The sequence below is a fragment of the Gallus gallus genome, chromosome 2, assembly GCF_016699485.2.
Source record: "Gallus gallus isolate bGalGal1 chromosome 2, bGalGal1.mat.broiler.GRCg7b, whole genome shotgun sequence".
Lineage (NCBI taxonomy): Eukaryota > Metazoa > Chordata > Aves > Galliformes > Phasianidae > Gallus > Gallus gallus.
In genome coordinates this window covers 40,122,627-40,144,612 of record NC_052533.1, presented here as the reverse complement: position 1 = coordinate 40,144,612, position 21,986 = coordinate 40,122,627, and the positions used below count along the sequence as shown (strand labels likewise).

Here is a 21,986-nt window from a genome sequence, read left to right as displayed (position 1 = left end):
GTACTGTTGATGGAATCCCACTAGAATATTAATGGCCATGACTTTACTGAAGAAAAGGGGTAAAGCTATAAATCCTTGCCAGGAAAACTTTCATTAAGTAGAAGGGTGCATGTGTTGAGTGATCTTGAGTAAGTTTGAGAAGAATTTTCAGAAGTTAGGCCCAGGGAAGAAAACTTCTCTTACTCTGCGGTGGTTATAACTCAAAATAAGAACACACCAAATGGGGAAAACCAAACCCCACGCTTCTACTGCAACTGTAGAATTTATCTTCATTTGACAGACATTTCAATAGGAGAGGCATACTTTATGAGCTGGTGATTGGCAGCACTGAATTCTCCAGATGTGACTAAAAACAAGCTAAAGAAGGAAGTAATATTTGGTTTTTTTTTTTTTCATGTATGTTTATGCTTTTTCCTTTTTCAGAATAAATAATTGAGAATAGGAAAGCTTCATGGAAGTACCGTGTGGGAATTGTGAAGTTGTGCTGAGATGTTAGCCAACGTGTCACATCAGTGACTGGTATGATTATTTTGGTGACATTGGAGTTCCATGTGTTTGTCTTACATCTTGATATATACTTGGTATATGAATCTCTATATTACACTTTGATATAAATTGGTTGTCTGTTCTAACTTTTGATTTTTGTAATATGATGATTAGTATTGTTATTGATGATGTCTGGGTTGAGATTGTTGATGACACCTGGATCAAACCAAGAATTCTTGCTCAAGGTCAGAGTTAACAACTTCATTAGGATTATGTAGCAATCTAATGTATTTGATTTACAATAACATAGAAGGTTTTTATTTCTGTGTTCTTGGTTCTTCCTTCGTGTCTGCTTTTCTTTTTAAGAAAAGCAATGCTTTGTATTACAACAAAAGAAAAAAAATCAAAAACCATGTGGTACACGCTTGTTTAAAAATGAGAACCAAGGTTTGGACTCAGATCACTTTGGACCTCTTCTCAGGAGGTTTCAGATACTGACCTCTCCTTTTGTCCTTTTCTAATGTCTTTCAAAATGCTTTTCTTCTGTCATGATTATCCAAAAGCAAGAAATTAATAATATTAGGAAGTATTTGTGATACACCTCTCCCAAATTGATATATATCTGGTTTAAAAAAAAAAAAAAGAAAAAGTGATGTGTATTGAATTTATGTTACTTAATTGTCTTTCTCCTGCGAGAGGTGTCTTTTTTCGTTGGTCACTTATTTATTTATATGGATGTTCTGATTTTCATATGAATACTGTTGTTTATTTTCCAATTTTTTTTTATGAAGATTTTCAGCTTACATGCAGCTGGCAGTGGAAAAGCTTTAAAATTAAATAAATCATTGCATTGAGTCTTCCAGGGGAAGCGCCTGGAGGTAACTTGGCAGACAGTGTGCTGCTAGCAGTAGTGTTGCTGACAGCCCGCACAGAGAATACTGAAGCAGAGAAAGGGTGCTATTAACTGACAGAGCAAAGTGAGTCCTCAATGAATGGCACTACTTATTTTCTTATCATGCTCCACGTAGCCTTACGTGATAAAGGGAAAGTATCTGCTTGCTCTTTGAGGTAATGATGATTACCTCTGATGTCACTCTTTGTTTTCTTCAAGGAGCTTGAAATCACTATGTCTTAGGATGCTGAGAATGCTTGTTTGCTGGAATGGTTATTTGCTTATTTGAGTTCAGTTTCTGTTCTTTCTTTTCAGAACACTCAGCGTAGCCTTTTGTATCAGTGTATTTGCCACAGTGCAGGGGGGCCACAGGAAGTGTACCATACATCAGAAATGTAATAATAAAAAACCTGATGAAGCTCTTCCTTTTCTTTTTTTTTTTTAGCATTGTAGTAGCTTGGACAAAAGGAACATGAATCTGTCGTTTACAAATCTTCTCTTTCGAAAGCTTTGATCATCTCAAGTGTATGTATGTGTGTATATATATATGTATGTATATATATATATACACACACATGTATACATACATACGTGTATTTATATATATATTTTAGTGAAAGTATTCTGTTTGGAAGATACTGTGTTTAAAACAGTTTACTTAGCAAAGTGCATCTCAACACTCGGAATTTTCCAGAGTGCATCTAGCTTGCTTTTATCGTCAAGCATTTTAGCATTACAGGCTACCTTTTATCAAACTGTGACTTTGCATACCAACATCTTTCATATCTGTAACCAGGCTGTAACTTTCTTGTGATCAGTGATAGTGTCATGCTGGTGTCCTCAGGTGCTCTGATCTGGCTGGGTTAGTATTTACTTGCATCGTGACTGTTGTGTTAAATGCTGCACATGCGTAGAATAAGGAGAATGAAGACAAGTTAACTCCAAATTGAAAGCACCTACTTCGGAAGGCTTTCTTTGGAATTTAATGGATTTACAAATGGTTGCGATAAGGAAAAATCCACACTGTCCCATGAATCTTGTAATAATTAAGCCAAATGTGTTTGTCTAGGCTTGGTTGGAGTCAGTGAGCTAGTACAGGAACACTGCAGTTAATGTGATGAATTGCACAGTAAATGGGTTCAGTGCTGACACATTCTGTAATCTCAGCCTTGTATGATTCATTCACATAGCTGAAGGAGCTGGACTTTGATTTATTTCTAGTCATGTTTAGAGTTTGAACTTTAGGTGTGAGATTGAATTTGTATGCTTCATAAACCTATTAAGCATTGATCTTTTTTTTCCAAGTTTGTATTCTTCAAATAGCAGTTTCTTAGATAATGTAAAAACATCAGATTTAGCAAAATAGACTCTCTGAGAAGGGAGGGAAGGGGGATGTAATAAGGAGACTTTTGTGGAATAAACATCATGTTTAGTTTAAAAAATCCTCCTATAGGAATGCATAGAGATGAATAGAATAAATGCATTCATCTCCTGTTGGGAAGAATGACTGGCACACAATTATCCTTTATTTTTAAGGAAGCTGTTTTTAAGATGCCGCATGCTTTATAAAAGGACTTTTCTCTTGTATCAGTCTGGCAGAGGATGGGTAGGTTATTTCTACTGTCCACCTTTTAGGATCATAAACTTGCAGTTGTACTGAAAGTAGAAAGAATTGAACGTGAAATTTTTTAGGAGGGGGAAGACAATTCAACACCTGGCAGCCATTAATCAATATGGACTTCCACAGGTAATTGAATCTTGGGTTTATATTGGTAAGTCTTGCACCTGCAGGAGAAAGGGATACTAAACAGCTCAGTTCGTGTTAACTGAGTTGTCTGTCTGGTAGTATATAGTCTTTCTGCTGTATATTTCCAAGGGGTGAAGAACGGAAGAAGTGTGATGCTGCATCACTAAAGAAATATTGCAGTGGCTTAACTAAAGTTAACCGTCTGAGGTGAGGTGTATAAACTCTGTCTCTTTAGGCATAGGCTGAAAGTATCTCAGTGCACTGAAGAAAAAAAATCCAGAGTTAATTTGAGTTTTGGACCAAGTGGGTATGATTATAGGCATGGGTATGATTATTTCAAAGACACTGCCAGATGCAGTGTGATACATGAAGGTGGCTTCTTCCTTGAAGGAAAGGTAAGTGAAATAAAGAGGCCTGTCAGTGTGCATGTACAGTTTGCTACAAACTGTAAAAATAGAATTTTTAATAAGCTCTTTCTTTTGACTATAGGAATGACTTTGGAAACTTGCCAGTTTATTTAAGAACAGCCTACTTCAATAATGTTTTTTATCTGCACTACTAGCATGCATTTTATCTTCTTCTGGTTTGTTCAAATCTAGAAACAGATTAACTTTCTCCCTGACAGCTGGTATTCATATGACAGTAAATAAGTATTCTAAGTTGCATCCTATGGTAATGCTTATAAACTTCCAAGTCACTATTTTTTTTAAGAGCAGTTCCTTACTGAAGCATGAGAAGTGAAAAATACCTGTTCTTAAACTGTGATTAGATGTTTTATGTAGGAAAGGAAGAAGATGGATAGTGTGTCTTCCTTGGGTGTTTCAGATCATATACCAAGGAAAGAAAATGTAAGTCTAAATTAGTAATGGAGAAGGAGATAGAAATTTCATTTATTTCCTTATGAAGACTTCCAGACAGTGTGAGCCATTATTTAATCTGTAGTGAACTATTTTAAGTGACTATTTTCTCTATTGTAGTCTTGATGGTTTGATAGGCTTGTGGTAGTCTCAAGCCCTGTGTTTTTGTAAGTAAATGTATGGTTTGTTTGGATCATAACGTTAACATTCATTTGAGGCAGCTCTTTACATTTAGTCATCGTATCGAGCTGTAGGAATTTGACAGCTATGCAGTGAAATTTCCTGTGACATCAGATGTTTTTGCACCTTTACAGATGATGAGCCAAGTTGAGGGACAACAGAAGAATCTCGTACAAGCCATTGAAGCTCTCCCAAGTTCTGGTCCCCTTTCTGCCTTGGATCAGGACTTGCTGCTTTTAAAAGCTACCTCTGCTGCCACCCTGAGCTGCCTTGGAGAATGCCTGACTCTGTTACAGCAAAGCATGCATCAAGTGGGCCAGAACCATAACAGGACACTGTCCTCAGGTGAGCATAATCTCTCTTAGGTATTCTTTTAAGTGTCTTAGGTGGTGATGGTTGTTTTTTTTTATTGTGGTACTGAAGCAGGCGAAATGTACCATCCCTTAAAGAAGCAAGTTGGATGGAGCAACTTATGAGCTTCTGTAACATGAGGCATAAGGATTTTTCTGTTAATCAAAAAAACCAAATAGCTACAAAATCAGTTGGAAACAGAAGAGGGGAGGAAAGGATGTTATCCTGAGTCTTCCCAGGGAAGTCAGATTCTGAAGATGGAAAGGCAGAGAAGGGATAATAACAAAAACCAAAAAAGATGGCCTGGAGAACAGGTACATAAGCCTGTATTCTTAATGACAGTGCAGAACCTGCTTGTTTTTTTTTTTTTCTTGTAGAGGGTGAAATCACAATACAGATTTGTTTGATAAAAATGCAGTTGTTTTCTGAAAAAATCAAATTACTGGTTTTCCTATGTGGAAACATTCTGGTCAAGCAGATTGATTCCAGTCAGTGGTTTTATTTAATTCTAGGAAGAGATCTTCTTGCTGCTATTTAACTATGGATATCTATTTGGCAAATTTTTATAAGCCTAAAATGTCAAACAGTTTGATGCTGAATTTAGCTATGTAGGCATGAAGCTCTCAATCCCCATGTAGTTTTTTTCCAGTTCACACAGTTCTAGAACTCTGTCCATTATAATAAGAAGTTAGATCTTTCTGAAAGGGTACTTGCTTTCTTATTGCGCTGTCTAGCTTAAGTGCAGGAGCAGGAGTTGATATAAGAGGAAGAGCAACAGCAGAATTCTGGATATGGGGGCTCTGTGTGTTTTCTGTAGGTGAAACAATAACAAGATCCAACTTCAAGCAGGCCCTTAAAAAAGAAGATACAAGACCAAAAGGCGAAACATCCTTACTTTCACAGTAGGTTTGCTACTGGGCAAATATGCCTTCAGAGCTGCTGAGACAACTGGTTAAGAAGCCAAGCCTTCTATAGCGTTCCCCTGTGGGGAAAGTAGAAATATGAGAGGATCAGCTGAGAAGTAGGGAAACGACATAAAAATGGTTCTTGGTGAAGGAAAAAAGGGATTAAAAACTGTTATGCCTATACTATGAAATATTATGACTTTCCCTAGTCCAGTTTCTGATATGTTTCATAGGGGAACATGGGGGAACAACAACACATTTTATTTTCTACATTTTGCTTTCAATTTAGAAAATTTGTGCACATCTACATAGTGATGATAGAGGGCATTTAATAGATTCTTTGATGTAATGCTATTTCAAAACAGCATGGGTTGTATCAAAGATGAAAAGCATCCTTCAAAGAAAAGTCGGTTTCCAGTTTCAAACTGGATGTTGTTCTCCATGTTCATGTGACCTAAGTGAACTGTCAGAGATAGATGAATTGTACGTGCTCTTGAATTTGTGTCCAAGTAATGTTCTTTTAAAATTGTGTCTATTTTGACTTAGTAATGATTTTTGCAGGTATATGCACAATAATGGCTGTTGAATTCCTTTAATATATTTTTTTAAATCCCTCCTCTAGAAAAAATTCTGGAAGTCACTATTATGAAATACTTAATGAAATCTAATAAATGCGGTTGTTTGTTTCTCCTCAGACTTTAAATTGTACGACAATTCTTTCAGGTATTTTGTAGCACTTGTTCATACCAGCATCTTCAGCGTAACTGTGAGAACCTGAACGCAAACAGTTAATCCTTCAGTGTGTAGGTGTACTTACCACTTGGTGTGTAATTTAGAGAGAAGGAAGAAGGGGGGAGAGGAGGGAACTAAAAGCTGCTGAAATGTTTAGTCTATTCTCGTTAACCAAAAGTCTGCAAAATTATTATATTTGTTCCCTTTTCTTTTCCCCAGGACTTATGCAACACAGTTGCCTTAAAGAACCTGGCCTGAAAGTCTTGATTACTGATATTCCTACACTTAATCTTTTTCAGACGTACTTTGATAGACTTAACGTTTCTGCTGAGTCGGTGGAGTTTGAGTCATCAAAGCTGCATAAACTCATACCTAATCAGACCAGTGCCTTTAAGTAATCCTCTAGGAAACTTTAATTCCGAGAGATAATATCTTTCTTTTTGATTGTGTCCTCCTGGCGATTTTTTTTTAATTGCATATCCAGGAGGAGCAACCAAAGAGTAACCTTTGTTGTCACCTCTTGATGCTGCCAGGTGAAAATCACTTCTTATTTTAAAAGCCTCAGGTTCCTCTGATAGGAAGTCTAAAATACCTTTCCTATGTGATGGGATGGCCCTATGTAATATATTGCCAAATTCTTCCACTCAGATGCTGTCTGATTATCTGCTACATGAGGTCCAAGATAATGTTGAATAATTTCATTGAGAAGGCAGTGGGTATCCTGGGCTAGTATCTCCAGGCTTTTGTATAGATGCGTGAGAGATAGGTATTTGATAACGTGCTTATCTCTAGCCTACAGTTCGTGAAAGTATTTCAGCAAAGCAGAGCAGCATTGCTCATGTAGAGTGTGAGAGATAAGCGGTGACTTAGCTTTGTTGAGTTTAACTTATCCTTAAGATTACTTCAGCATCAGAACCTCTCACTATTATGTTCTAAAGAAGGAGAATTGCCTGAAGAGTAATACATATCTATTTTCTGAACAACTTTCCTTCTGTTCTTTAAATTGTTATGGCCAGTTACATAAGGATTGTTAACTTTTCCTCTGTGCTTTGTAGGCCTTACAATCTTAATGCTTCTACAGTAAGGACTTAAGGTAGCTGAGTTTCTGACATAATACTCAGGAACTACAATCACGAAGATAGTTATTTAGTAGTAGGTATTTTAAACAGATTTGTGGGCTGTTGCTCTTTAAAAGAATCTCCTTTTTTAATGTAATGTATTTATTGTTTTGTTTTCCAGTAGTGTGAGTAGAAGGAAAGCATTTTAGCAGTCAGTGCAATAAAATTGTATCCAAAATCTAAAAGTGTGTAAGTCTTGACTTTGAGTATCTTATGATATTGTTTGGCATGGAATAGTCTAAGGAAAATATGATTTTCTGCTCTTCGTTTTAATGTTTCTCACAAGTTGTCAGTCACGTAACTCAAGTCTACAGACGGTTTTGAAGATTAAACTGAAATCTTCAATCTTTCTTTGAAGGGTAGTCAACACATGTATTAGTCTTAAAGATTCAAGAAAAGGTTTTTGTGATTCTCTTTTTGTTGAGTGCTTGATTTTTGGAAATGCATCAACAGGAACAGTCAGTGAAACAAAAGTTCTGTCTGTTTCTACTTTTGAGACAAAACATACCTAGCTGCCTTTATTAAAGGTATATGTGCATTGATCACTGGCTAAGTTCTTTGTAATTTTTCTCTTTCACTGAAAAATGTGCTGGAAAAATATGCCATTAGCTGAAAGTGTTGATTACATACAGAATGAGTGATTCCATCTATACCTACATGTTTTATTGAGTTTTGGGATTCTGTTCTCTTTGTAGGGAGGAGAAACATTTCAAAGATTTTCTTAAATGCTATCTAGCTCCAGTTATTGTAGGAGATAGTTTGACATGCATATACATATATATACATATATATATATGTATCTATATTGATGGATAGATATACCTATATCTGGAGGAAGACTAAGGCAGTAAAAGAAGCCAAATGCTATCCAGTTGACTTATTACAAGTTTTAAGCAGCTAAGGAATGTGGGGATGATGGGGAAGATAGTGATAGAAAGAGTGAAATCCTAGCAAACAGCTTATAAAGCAGGAATAGTCACCACCAGGGATCAGTGACACCTTGTTGGTTGCATGACCACCCCCGTAAGTCAGCTTGAATGCCCAAAATGAGCAACAGCTGAAAATGGTTTGTCCTCGTCGCCCAGTCGCATATGTTCCTCTTACTGCTGTGCTCATGGTAACCGTTAACCTCAAAAGCTTGTCAGGCAGGTTGTCTCAGATGGGTGCCACTGAACAAGCTTAGAGCCAAAAATTGTTCCAGGATGTCACCTAGCAGAGTAGTGTGTACTACTCAGCATTAAGTGCCATATGACAAGATTGAGTTTATTTAGCAAGCAAGAGGAAACAGATGGCTTTCAAAATAAAACTACAGAGAAGAAACTTATCTCTATTTAAAACCTAAAAATCTTTGGTGTTACTTCTTTCCGAATGTGTAGCCTTTGGAAGAAGAGTATCTCTGACTGCTGTGGTTAATGTCCTTTCTTCTATCCCAAACTAAGAACGCAGCAAATTTGAGTATTTGTTTTAAAGCTAATTCATCACCTTATGTTGTGCTGTAGACCAGTTCTTTATTTTAATATTATTGTAGTTGGAATCCTGCCTTGCAGTCATCAGCAGTGTGTACAGATATATCCCTTATTTTAAACTATCTTGCATCACATGTTCATTTACTGAATAAAGCATCTACCAGACAGGAACTCCTTTATATATTTTTAAGTCTCACTTGCCTACCTTTCTGAACAGAAAATGCGATGTTTTGTATTTTCTTATTCTTTTTTGAGGAGTTATTTTTGTTTTCTTTTCTAAAAATAAAAGCCAAAACCCAAACCCATCTTTGCTGTCTGTTTTCTGGAGTTCAGTTGGATGTGCAAATGCTGCTTATTTTGGATCCCGTACAACAAATAGACTGAAGGTAATTCTGGAGTTCGGAGGGGGGGGACAGAGAACGTACTTTGTTTCATCAAATTCTCCTTTTGAGAAAATAAGTGGCTAGGAAAAACAAAATCCAGATGCTTTCAACTTGGTGAGAAATGACAGCCATGGATTCTCCTTTAGCTGATATGTCAAGAGGCGAGAAAAATGAGCAAGCAGGGGAATCTTCCTTCTTGCTTAACACCTGCTATCCCCCAACCCTCCCTCCCTGCCTCCCACCCTCCCAGTGCCTGAAGGTGCAGGAAAGAATGAGGAAAGAAGACAGGTGAGAAAAAAATATTACCTGTGTAACTTAGCTAAATTCCACAGTCAGTCATGTCTCCTATGTCTCCTTTAAATGTATCAGTGCTAGACTTGCTTCTGCTGGGACTAACCGAAACAATTTGCTCTTCCATCTATATGCTAATACATTATTCCTTACATGCTCTCCTTGCTTTGGAAGATAACGTTGTTTTCTAGTTGCAGCCCAGCAGGGACCAATTTTGGTCTCTCCTTGAGAGCTACTGTAGAATTCTTAAGGGAATATTTATTATAGTGTAGTTACAATGTATTGTAAGAGTTTTATCAATAGTTGTTTGTTTATGATTGTGCTAAGGGAAAATGATGGTTTTTTTTTTGTCTATAAGCCAAGAGCAGAGAACTTCAAGTTTCTTTTGTTATAGAATTGATGTAGGTGCTAGGCATATTTCATACATCAATTATAATACAGAAACATAGTTTGAAGGTACACAGGAATAAAAAAAAAAAGGAAATAATGATAGTGCTTAACTGAAAAATCTCCAAACCTCTTCTTTTGTTAGAACCTCCTGCTGTGTGCAACTCCTGAGGGATAACGTGTTTATCCAGAGAACACTTCTGTAGAATACTCTGTATTGTGCCACCTGAAATGGATGATTGTTCTGAACTGCAGCATTCCTAAAGGGAAAGACGATCAGGCTGTGCCTGGGTGCTGCACTTAGCTTATCTAGAAGTGTTCTTCTGTTTTGTTGGAATTTACCTGCTGCCTGTTAGTTGCAGTAGAAATTGGTGTCGTTTTTGGGTACTTTCCATGAAAGCTGTCATACTGTATGTACATACGCACTGAACTACCAGAGTAATTTGGCTTAGAGTTGGCTTTCTCTTTTGGAACCACATACCCAATGCCATACAAGTGGAAGAGATCTAGTTGATTATACAAATATCATATTTAATAAGTCTGATCTAATTTCTGCATTGTTTACTCTAGTAGTAGATGTTTTGCTTTAATTAGTGTAGTGCTTTTTGTGTCCTCTATCTTTCTGTATGTAGAGATTGTATTCTTATGCTTGATTTTAGGACTATTTCTAGTGATTCTTTCTTCATACCCTTCATTTGTCTGGGAAGTAACGTTCTATAAGGTATATGGCAACTCCCTTTGAATGACCCAAGAATACTGATGTGTCAGTGTAGATTTGCATATTAAATGTGATGTTGTTAGATGTGATTTATCCTTTGGACCTTAACTCTTAGCATCCTCTTGTAATGTGTGGTTAAGATCTGATTAAAAAGTTGACTAAGCTGACAAGATGCATTGTTTTATGAAGGAGTATCACTGCTCTTGGCACAGATGGAAAAACATGTTGGCATACTACTAATAGGTGCTATTTCTGTGATAGAGTTTAAAATGTGCAGACAAAGATGAAGACTAAAATAATCTTTTTTACTAGGTGTGTTTGTACTGAAAACTGATCCAGTGTTTTAAAAAATAAGTGATGGTTAAGTAAATGTTCACGCTTGCAATTTTCCCCTGAAGCAAGGTGTTTATTCAAATGGTGTTTTCTTATGGCTATTTACAGAAATGAGCTTTTTAAAAAATGTTAGTTAAAAGGAGTAATTCTTCACAGCAAAGGCAAAATAGATTGTGTGTGAAGAGAGAAAATTGATAGCCCAAGGAAATGAGTGGATGACTTATTTTCAAAGAGTTGCATAAAGAACAGTCCAATTTTTTTTTAGTTTCTCTGTAATGGGAAAATAACAGTAATAATTCAATATTCAGCTGCTTTGACAGGGAGAAACAGAAAAATAGATCAGTTACAACATTACAAAGTAATGAAGAATGAGAAGGATAGCTGTGCTCTATAAAACTCTGTTGAAATGAAGCAAGTTTACTTTAACTTCTTGATGTGGTTTTTGTATATGAAATCTGTATTAATTAACATAAAAAAGAGTAAAAATAATAAAAAAAAATTGTTTATCAATTTGTAGCCTTATGCATTCCCTCCAAGGAGCTAACAGTTTATGTGAAGCTTTCTGACTTCAGATACAGTTTTTATAGGTTTTCTAGTTTTATCCTTAAATGTTGGAGGTATGCTTCCTTCCTTCCTCCCATGCAGAGTCCATTTTGGATTTGCCAGAAAAATCTTCAGATTATCCTCTGAATATTCATTTGCTTATTTGGCGGGATCTGGAACTGTCCTTTCTTCCTAACAGAGTGAGAGTGCTACTATGACTGCAGTCCCTGAGCTCTTCATTCCTTGCCATGTATACCAATACTGTGTAGATTGAATTCAGTTTTTGAAATGGGAGCAGATGTTGACTTTGTAGTATGTTGGACTAAGATGTAGGGCAAGTCAAACAAAAAGACTGTTTTTTCCTCACATATTCACGTAACTCTGCTTGATCTTGAGAATATCTGCTGGCATTGTACTCAGAATTACTGAAATCCAGAAGTCTTTGCAGCACATAAAAGCAGAGGCCTGATATTAGAGCCCCAGAGATATTCTTCCTTTGTCAGTGGGAAATCTGAGTTGTGCAAAGTACGTGTTTTGTTTTCTAATGTTTTTATTTTTCCCTGCTAGTTTCTCTGACCTTTGAAAATCATTTTACACATTTTACAAATCATTTGCTTATGCTTTCTTCAAAAGGTGGTACTACAAAATCCTGCTGAGCAAGTAGACCTGAGGTTTTGTCATACTATCATAACTTGGTACCATTTCAGCTGAGAGGAATGTTCTGTAATTGTTATATCTTCAGAATTGAGTAAGGTTTCAGCTACAGGACTTCGGATCCATTTTAAACTATACAAAAATTAAGTTAATATAATAGTACACAGATTATCTCACCAGATCAAGCTATTTATCTTAATTAGGAAGCAACCTCTGTTAACCACCAGTGATACAGAGAAAACAAATAGCATGTTCTTTAATGTACTTTTTGTTCTTTAAGATCATCTTAAAATGTTGGCAGTGATGAGAGAAAGAGATCCTCCTGGTGACACTAATTGTATTTTCATGCACGTATTATGGTAATGACAGAAAAACCACAGTTTTCTTATCCATATCTCTCCATTTTATAGCAGCATGTAATTAATAGCTGAAATTTAAGCACTGTGGTGAGGGCTACAGATATGAATGGTGATACTCTGTTTTAGAGCAGTGAGGGAGGAAGGACATTGCAGCCTTCTTAGTTGATTGTTTTTTTTTCTGTCTTAGCATTGCTTGATACTGGCTTGTCCTGGAAATTAGGTGCCTCCAGAAGTAGGAGTTGTCTTGGTGTCTAATTCTGTTTGATTCATATATAATGTGCATCTTTCTAATGAGAACTCCTCTAAACTGTCCTCTTGGTACAAGGAAAGCATTTTAGCACTTAATCTAGGGAGAGTTTTGGAGCAAGTTCTGGCAGAAATGAAATACAGCTGTTAAGCTTAGAACTCTGGTTTCAGGCAGAGTAAATGGGGAGGTGGTCAGCATGTTACCTGAGCTAGTCCTGGATCTGGGGCCTGATGCAAATGCTAGATGGTTCATTATCTTTCTTCTGGTACTGATCTATGTTTAAAAGATGTGGCAAGCACCTGCGCTGTGTTAGGTACAATAATGTTGAATAACTTCCTAACTATTAAAATACTGGATAGAGAATGCTTGCTTAATTACAAAGGTGTGCCAGATTGAATAATCTTTATGTATGATGATGTATAATAATTTATGTATAATTCTATCTGGCAGTAGGAATAAAACCGTAAAATCTTCCTTCATTGATTTATTACTGAAGTAAAGCTGTGCATGGGGACAGGGAACAAGTAGCAGTTCATTAATATGAGTAGAATGATGAGAGGAGTGGAAAAATCAGTCATCTGCCTCTTGTAAGTCGATAACCTGCTTTCTGCTTCAGATGGTATCCTGGGATGGCCTGGGCCCAAGTCACATTCCTCAGAGCAACTGAAAAATGGTGCCCTCAGCTCCTTATCATCTGCTAGTGCCAACATCACATGGGCCATAGTTCCATCTGCAGCCCAAGATGGGCAGACACTACAGCCAGGTACTGAGGTAAGCAGACCACTTCTGTTGTATTTGAGACTTGACATTGATTAGATGCAAAGATGTACAGTAGTGGGTGCTTCTATGAAGTACTTACTGTACTTTTTATCTTTATCGTTCTGTATGAAATAATTGTTAAAATGGCATTTTATGCAAAAATGCACTCTGAAAATTAGAACAGAATGTTTATGTATTGCTCTGTGCTTTTGCTTCTCTGTGACACTGAGAGACAGTGTACCGTAGAAAGCGTATAATGTCCTAGTTGTAAAACCCATTAGTGGTCTGTCAGTATATGTATCTATCTTTGATGACAGAATAAGCTGTTTGGTTTTTATTCTGCTTTGAGACAGGAGACATTAGGACCACAAGGTTTGCTTGCTACCCGTTTTTCTATGCTGCTAATTGCTCTTGAATGTCTCTGGGTACAGCTTCTCTGAGTTCAAAGTTGTGCATTGCTTTCTGGCCCGCTTTCATGTTAAGTGATTGTAGGCAAACTTGTTCACGTCATCTGCACCAGCCTGTTGATTTGTGCTTTTGTGGCATTTACTTGGTAAAGGGCAGTTCTGAAGCATCGACTCTTTGAGGAGGCTCATAGCTGCGTATCAGGCATCTGGTGCACTGAAACTCTCTCACCATGTCAAACTTCTCCAGCTTCTGCTGTCTACTTTGGATACCAGTGCTGCCCACCAGGAAAACACTTCACACTGAGACTTCACAGATTGTTGGGCACCTGGAGCACACAAGACCTGGAGAACTGGAAAGACGTTTTTGAGAGCTGAAGAAACCCTTTACTACAAGTGAATGCTCTTTGGCAATTGGAATTGCTTAAATTAAAATATATTGCCTTTAACAAACTTTGTAATGGCTGGGGAGATCAATAAAGCTGCTTGTTTTTTCCAGGTCTTTGTAGTATCTTGAGTTGTTTAAAAATTCCTGGGCTAAACCAAAATAGATTTTTTTAAATATTTATTTGTTACTTTGGTTCTCCTTCCGTTCTTTGTTACTTCGGTTCTTTTCCACTTCTGTTCTTAAAAAGCAATTTCAAGTTCTGCTATTTTACGATATCCAATGATCTCAATGTTTAAATGAATTATATTTACTTTTCACTAGGAGGTTGTATAATTCCTTTTTTAGATGAGCCAACTGCAATTCTTACAGCATTTTCTTAGGAATATTCTTTTGAGAGCTTTCTGTACTATCTTTTTATTATTATTTTTAAAGAGCATTGTTTTTGCAGTTGAATTGAGCCATTTATGATTTGTTTTGAATTACAACTATTTTTTTCAAAAACTCAGCTCTTCTCTTTCTCTCGCTGATGTGGGATACTGAGTTTTGCATATGGGAGCTCATAATTTGTGGAGGACGGAATACCCTTCCAGAGATGGATATTAGCAAGGGAGCATAACGCTAGTTTCAGTACAGAAGACTTGGTGGTTTGTGGACCATCTTCCTGAAATCAGCAGCCTGCATTTGCATCCCCTGGGGGCACTAGCACTTAAAAAAAAAAAAAGGAGGGGAAAAAAAAGATTTAGGTTACAGAAAGCTCAGGATGTTGGCTTTGGCACAATCAGCAGTAGGAATTCAGTAGATTGAAGCAACAAGAAGCATCTTTACTTGTGCATCTAATTTTCATTAGGGTAGTACAGTTTCTGAAGCAGAAATTCTGTTTTGCCCCAAAAAAGGACCTGAATCAGGACTCATACCTGGAAGCTCGTTTCAAAGCTATATCCCTTTCACAGAGTCTTTGTGGTTCAAGTTGTCCAAGATTGATACTGTTGGCCCACAAATTGAAATTGTCTTTCAAAAGTGGCTGATAGATTTTCAATTTTGATCATGATATCGGTGTGTTCTTGGAAGGCTGAAGCACACTGAAGCTGGATTTTGTTGTTGTTGTTCTCATGTTCAACTTCAGATCTGGCAAGCTGTCATGGCCTGTTATAGAGGTTATGCATCTCTTGGTTGCTGTGGTCAGATTCTTTACTGGAACAGATGCTCTCAGAGAGAGCTGCAAGTTTTCTGCCCAATTGTGTAAGCTGAGCAAAGTGTCAAATAGGAGGCAAAGCTTCCTGTTGCTGTGACTATAGAAAGGAGGGCTGGAGAACTGGCTTTGTAGAAAAGAAAAATAGTTTAAGCCACGTAACTGTTAGCCCACTAAGGATGCTATCCGCAGTTACCCAGAAGATGATATCTGACTTTTAAAAAATTATGTATTTTTGTTTCCCAAGCTATAAAAGGCTGCTTAATACTCACTTTCAAATGTACTCTGGCCTGCTGTGTGTCTGAGGCAAGAGGGAGTGACACTGAGTAGCCAGTTCACATTCAAAGGTATAAGAAGCAGTGACTCAGCTGATTACTTAGGAAGTGAGATTATATATAAAAACAACTGCAAGTCATCACGCTCCACTTATTTCTTAGTGCAGATGTTAGTTCCTTGTTAGTAATTGTGGTGACATCAGTAGAGAATGAGATAATCCATCTTGGTGTCATTGTTAAGAAACTCGCGATGTGGAAGACCGTGACTTCTCCTTGTCTATCTGGCAGTTGCTCTTAGGTGTGGGAGGAAAAAAAAGAGGAATCTACAAGTGTCATTCAAATGATGTTCGTTTATGTCAATGACTTTCTTGAAAAATTAAAACAAACAAAAAACCCAAACCTTCACACCAAGGAAAAAAAAGCAACAAATTGAGCCCTGTCTGATCCTCATCTCTGAAGAAGTTGGTAGTGTGTAAGTTGGGCTAGTTTTCAGAAGTGCCACAAGAAGTGATCCTTAATTTTAAAGAAGTTCTGAGAAGAGAGTGCTGTTTCCTCTTTCAGTGCTATCAAGTTAATCTTGGTTTCTTTTTTGGCCATGCCTGGATTTTTATGAAAGAATTCTTTTGTTTTGATAGTATCTCCTTTGTCTCTTAGTCAGAAGCTGTGCCCCAAAGGAATGGGAGAGAGCTTTTTGGCTGGCATTCAGCATAATGTATTAGGTGTACCAACTAAATAAATGGTGAATTGACCTGTAGTCTGAAATAGAAAATGCCATTAAATTGCTGCCCTTGAGGAGCAACTGACTTGGCTGCTTATGTTCTAGGATGTTATTTATAAAGAAAAGATCATTTTAGGTACGTGGATTAACAGTGCTTTTTAAGAAGAAATAGAGATGTTTGTTTTGCTGGGAGGAGATTGCTGAGGAATTGTTCCCAATATAGAAGGCTACAAACTGGCAGCAGTTCCCTGGCTACATGGCCAAGTTACTAAATGCGTTTAGTGATAGCTATGTTAATTCTTATCATAGTGGGTAGACTCTTTGTTGCAGTGCAGTAAGAAATGTCATTAACACGTATGCGACTTTTTCTCTCTTTTTTAATGTTTACAAAGAAAGCATGGGCAAGATTCATCTCATGCAGTTTTAATACCTAAGTATTCTTGAGGAGTGTAGTAAGTTGTGGAGTTGGGCTTTGATGCCGCATATAACTACAGGGAAAAAAGCATTTCTTTTTGCTTTGCTGCCCAATTAAGATTTCAGGTTAGTTTCTCCTTTGGTAAAACAATGTAGCAGCTAGAGAGCCTTATTTTTAAACAATCTGTTGCTGTTTACTTGCTTTTGTTATTTAAAATGTTTCTTGTTTCCAAGTGCAGGGGGATGTCCTTTGAGATACTTCTTGAAGTAGCTCAGAAAGGAAACGATCTTGTAGCAGAACTGATTTCCACATGTATTTACTTGCTTATTTTATCATCTCCTTTGTTGTTACTGTTGTTGTTATTACTGATTTTTTCTTCCTAGATGAGAATTTCCTTCCAGGTTTGTGTTATAAAACAGCATTAGGTTAAAGCCTGTCATATCAACTGGAAGAAGTAAGCACTGATAGTGAAATGCCAGATAGCTTTTTCATATTGTTTTCATCGGAGCTAAGGGCTGATCTGAACAGAGCTATTCTACATCTGATGTGAGATGACTTCAAATACTTCTTTGCAACCCCTAATGAACCTGCCCGGAGTTTTTGGTATAAGTTATAAGGTATTTTAGAGTTTTCCCCTTAAAGCAGAAGAGGACAAATATGCCTTTGTACACCCTTCAGAGCTGTGATGTGAACTTGATCTCTGTACAGTCTGCAACAAACAGTGACCTGCTTCCTTCCCATAACTGTTTACAACTTGGAATTTCCTTTCTTGAAGTTCTGAAATTGATTAATTTCAAAATATTGAGTTTAACAATAAATTTTGTTGTAATAAAGTTTGTGCCTAAGTGGAATAAAGCTGTGAATCAGTTCCATGTGTGTGCTGCTCTTCCAGTTCAAATAATTGTAATTTTGGATGTCAGAAATCCCTCTTAGAACAACAAGAACGGGACTGCAGGCCAAGTGTTTCCCCTGGTAGCCAAATACAAACGGCGGTTCTTAGGGGAGACCTGAGGGAAGTACAAATTTTCTTCAGATCTAATAGTTTGATTAAGAACTATTATGTTGTAATACGCTGTATCTACATCTACAGTTTAGCTCTGCTCTTGTGATGATTTTTTTTTAATTCCTTAACTTGCCATGCCAGCTGATTCTTACTGTCCTGGGGATTTGGCATCTGTGCTGTCCCTGTGCTTCCCTGTCCCTAGCTTTCCCTGCTTACGTGCATGAGAAACTGTACACATGTTCCATACTGAAGTATCTTTTTAATAGGATTGAAGTTTCAGCACTGTAGGATTGAGGCTTAGCTCTGATTATCTAGCTGTTAAACCAGGTTTTCATTGTGGTAGTGATTGCAAGTGTAGTCAAGTCCTGATCATTAAGGATATTTCTGTCCCCTGGATGATCTGAACCTTGATGTTTTCAAATGCAAGAGGGAACTGCAGTATTTGTAGGAGACACAGAATTGTTTTCTTAGTTCTTAAAGATACGTTTTTGTCCACTCTGTTCAGGAGATTTTGTCTTTTAGGATGAAGTTGCTTTTTATCTTTGATATGGATCCTAATACGATGATAGTTCATCCTTTGTGGAGTCCTTTCTCTTTTAGAGCCATTACAGGATGATTTAGAGTTGATAAGAAATAATTTTTAAGTGTTTCTGTTGTTTCAGAAGCAAAACTAGATAAAGGAAATATTTTCTGATTTGGTATTACCTTTTCTGTGCATGTCTGTCTTGAGGCAGTTTTGCCCAAGACTCTGAATTATTTCGTGGTATCAATTTTTCCTAATGTTTCCTATTTCCTTTTTGTACTTGATGTAAGTGTTTGTGATCAGTGATGGGAGGTCAGCTTAGCAGTGAACATGCGGTGCTATCTACAAGTGCGGCAATGGAAAGAAAACAGATGAGTGTGGGAAAGTAATATTAGTGGTACTACAGAGTCCCTTTTCACTGTTTAGCGCTGACATTACAGAAATGCTAAATGTGCCCTGCGTTCTGCTTTCTGTGTGATTAAGTACTTCTGGGCTGAAGAGCACAGTAAATGGACTGTAATGATTGGATAGATAAATTCAACCTCTAGGCAAAGACGGTACCAGTTAATCTATTCTCTATCAGGCCATCTAAAAAATGAACTCTTGAGATAATCGATTGAAAACTTCCAGGGAAAGGTATACTTAAGGGGTAAATATACAACTATGCTAAAAGTAGAGTTGTATGACATAGGTCTGCTACAGTAGCGCTGACAGCAAATGACTTAGTCATAGTCTAACTAATCTTGATTTTAGTTTTTCGATAACCTTCGGAAGTAATTACTGTATCAGCAAAGAATCTAGTAAATCTTTTTATGTAAATAACAGATGCAAATGGATCTTATGCTAAAGCCACTGTGTTTAGTCAGCTGAAGGCCCCAAATACATATATTCTATCTAATATCTGTAAAATATACTCAAGAGTAGTATTCTACTTAAAATAAGAAAAGAAGCTTTAAAACAACATTTATATTTGATTTGAATAAACATGAGGTTCTGATTATTTGGCATTTCATAATTAATAGTGAATTTCAATGAAGATTCATCATTATAAAATCAGATTCACTTGCACGAAGACTTAAAAATAAAGTTAAAATAGATTGCTTATTCTGTTAATTATAAAACCTGTGCCCCCTTGCAAAACTAGTTCCAAAGCTGATATCAATTTTATTTCAGGATTATGCTGTAACTGATTTGTTGTGCGCTGAGTCACTTTGTGCTGTTGTTTTCGCTTTTCTAGTATTCAGATTTGGCCACACTGTCCATTAGTAAGCTTATCCATTTCATTAAGGCTATCAGTAGCTTACTTAGACTTCACTGAGGTGGACTGAACTTTTTTTCACAGTATGTATTTGTCTCAGTTTGGATATGCTTTATCTTGTTAAGTGTCTTCTAAACTGACCTCAGCTGTTCCATCTTGTCTTGCTAGAAAGAGCATTTTCCACCTGTGATGATGAATTTTAGTTGTTCTTTATTTGAAAAGCTCTGCATGTGGAAACAGGTGGGATGAAAGTGCTTAAGACTAAAACTTTACCTCAGCTGAGGAGTTGGCAGAAGAAGGTGAAGGAGTCAGGATTCTTTTACCTTACAGTGCAGACTGGCAGAGGCCACGCACATTTCATTGTGGTCGAGGATGAACCAACTGACTCATGAGACTGAGAACAGATCTTTGAAGCTTTTCCAATAGCGTTCCACTGGCCTCAAGAATGTAGCCATATAAAAGGTGGTAGTTTTCTAGGCTCAGATTATTTCGTATATGGATTGACGTTCTCCTGTGAGGATGTTTTGAAAGACTCAAGCCTGTCTTCTTTTTTTTTTCCCCTCCTCTTTTGTGCCTATGGGTGGCAGCAGTGAGAATGTATGTGGTGGATGGGACAAACAATTTGAGGGAGAAAGGAGGAATCAGGGCGGTTTAATGAGTTTGCTGCCTTGGAAGGATTAACATTGCTTGTGTTAGCATCCTTACTATTTCTTTCCTTTGATAAAAAAAACATGGCATGTGATACTGCATGGAAGTAGTAGCACTGCAAGAAGCGGATATATGTATGGAGTAATGTTGTCGGACCGTGATCGTAGATGTTAAATTTATGGTTGTCCATCTTCTTGTGCCCACTCTGCGTATGTAGATGGCATTTTATTAGCTATTGGCTAACATGATGACGTATTTCTGCCATAAATTTGCTTAGCTGGTGTACAAAGCATTGTGCAAGAGAGGAGAATGACAGAGGGCTGACTGATTTCCTTCATTATTTTTTAACTTTTCTGTTACTTGGATTTGCAAGTGGAACCCTTGTGGAATCAAAGAGTACTTCAGGTGGGAAGGGACCCGCAGTGATCTTGCAGTTCAAGCAGTTCAACACTGCTTGATGCTGAGCTCTGGGTTATACCTTGCCAAGTCTTGAAACCCTCCAGTGACAGAGGTGCCACAGCCTCACTGCACAACATGTTGCAGCATTTGACCAGTCTCATGATAACCTTTTCTTTTCAGTACGTAAATGGGATTTCCCATGCATCAGCTTGTCTGCCTCTTACCCTGTTGCTGTACACCTCCGAGAAGAGTCCTGCTCTATCTTTGGACCTCCCTTCATTTTCTAAGTTTATAAATGTCTCGTGAAAACATACCAGAAAAAAAATACAAATCTTCCTTTGGCTTTTTTTTTTTTAAAGATATTGCATATATCCCTTAAGCTGTAAAGAGAGTGATTTCCAGCTATCAAATATTGGACCTGTATTTTTTTTGACTAGTGATTGCTTGCTCTGGAGACTGAAAGAGTAACTTTTCTTCCATAGTATTTCTTTGGTCGAAGAAGAACGCTGAAGTTGGTATTCTATCAATATGAGCAGAAGTTCATTTGAGTGTGATGGCTTTCCTTACCAGTGTGCTATATGGGATGGTGGATGACTAACTTTGCCTGCAGAGTCCCTTACCAAAAAGTCTTTCCCTACTTTGTGGGTGCAAGAGACAAGGTGCTCCAAGTTCATCAAGTTTCTACGCAAGGATTTCAGTCTAGTGAGGATACCTTTTAATACAGGAGGAAATCAAGAGGGTAAAACTTTCTGCTACGCTTTCATCCATGTTTGCTTCTGTGCAGCTTTTTGTCTTTAGCCCATGAAGAGTCACAGGCACGTGGCTTTCAGATCTTTCACAATCTCTAAAGTTTTGCCTGGCTGCTGCTGGGAGTCTTTACAGGCTTCCAAACATTGGAGTTTACAAGCTTGTAAATGGTAAAGAACTTATTTTGAGTTGTCAGATGCTGTGTTTAAAGCCATCTTGCTTCTAAAAATTTAATTCTCAAAACAAAACTGATTATCTTACAGGAAGTTTTTCTTTGCTAGTGTCTGTATGGCATTAGATATGTGATGCTGTATTGTTTTTCATGTATTTTTAGGTTAGTATGAAATTCACTATTGTGATTTATATTAGACTTCAAGATTCTTTTTTTTTTTTGCCTCAATTTAGGACAAGTCTGTGGGGCTTTTCTCTTTGAGCATTTTCTTTTTAGTATGTTCTTCTAGTTGCTGTTTCTTTTCACCCTTTCTGATAAAAGTGATGAAAAATATTTATTCCCTGTTCATACTGAATTTATGCAATATTGCAAAGTCCTCTGGTGCTTTAGGATTCACATTCAACAGTGTCATAGTTCAGTTGTGCTTGCTTCATGATAG

General features: G+C 37.2%; 1 protein-coding gene across 1 annotated transcript in view; it reads left to right on the top strand.

Moving 5' to 3' along the window:
- Positions 1 to 21,986, top strand: part of OSBPL10 (oxysterol binding protein like 10) — a 105,162-nt gene that overhangs the window by 54,247 nt on the left and 28,929 nt on the right. Inside the window, exons 5-6 of the mRNA XM_004939425.5 lie at positions 4,297 to 4,507; positions 13,266 to 13,420. Of these exons, the coding sequence (XP_004939482.1) occupies positions 4,297 to 4,507; positions 13,266 to 13,420 (366 nt within the window). The remainder of the gene's footprint in view (positions 1 to 4,296; positions 4,508 to 13,265; positions 13,421 to 21,986) is intronic.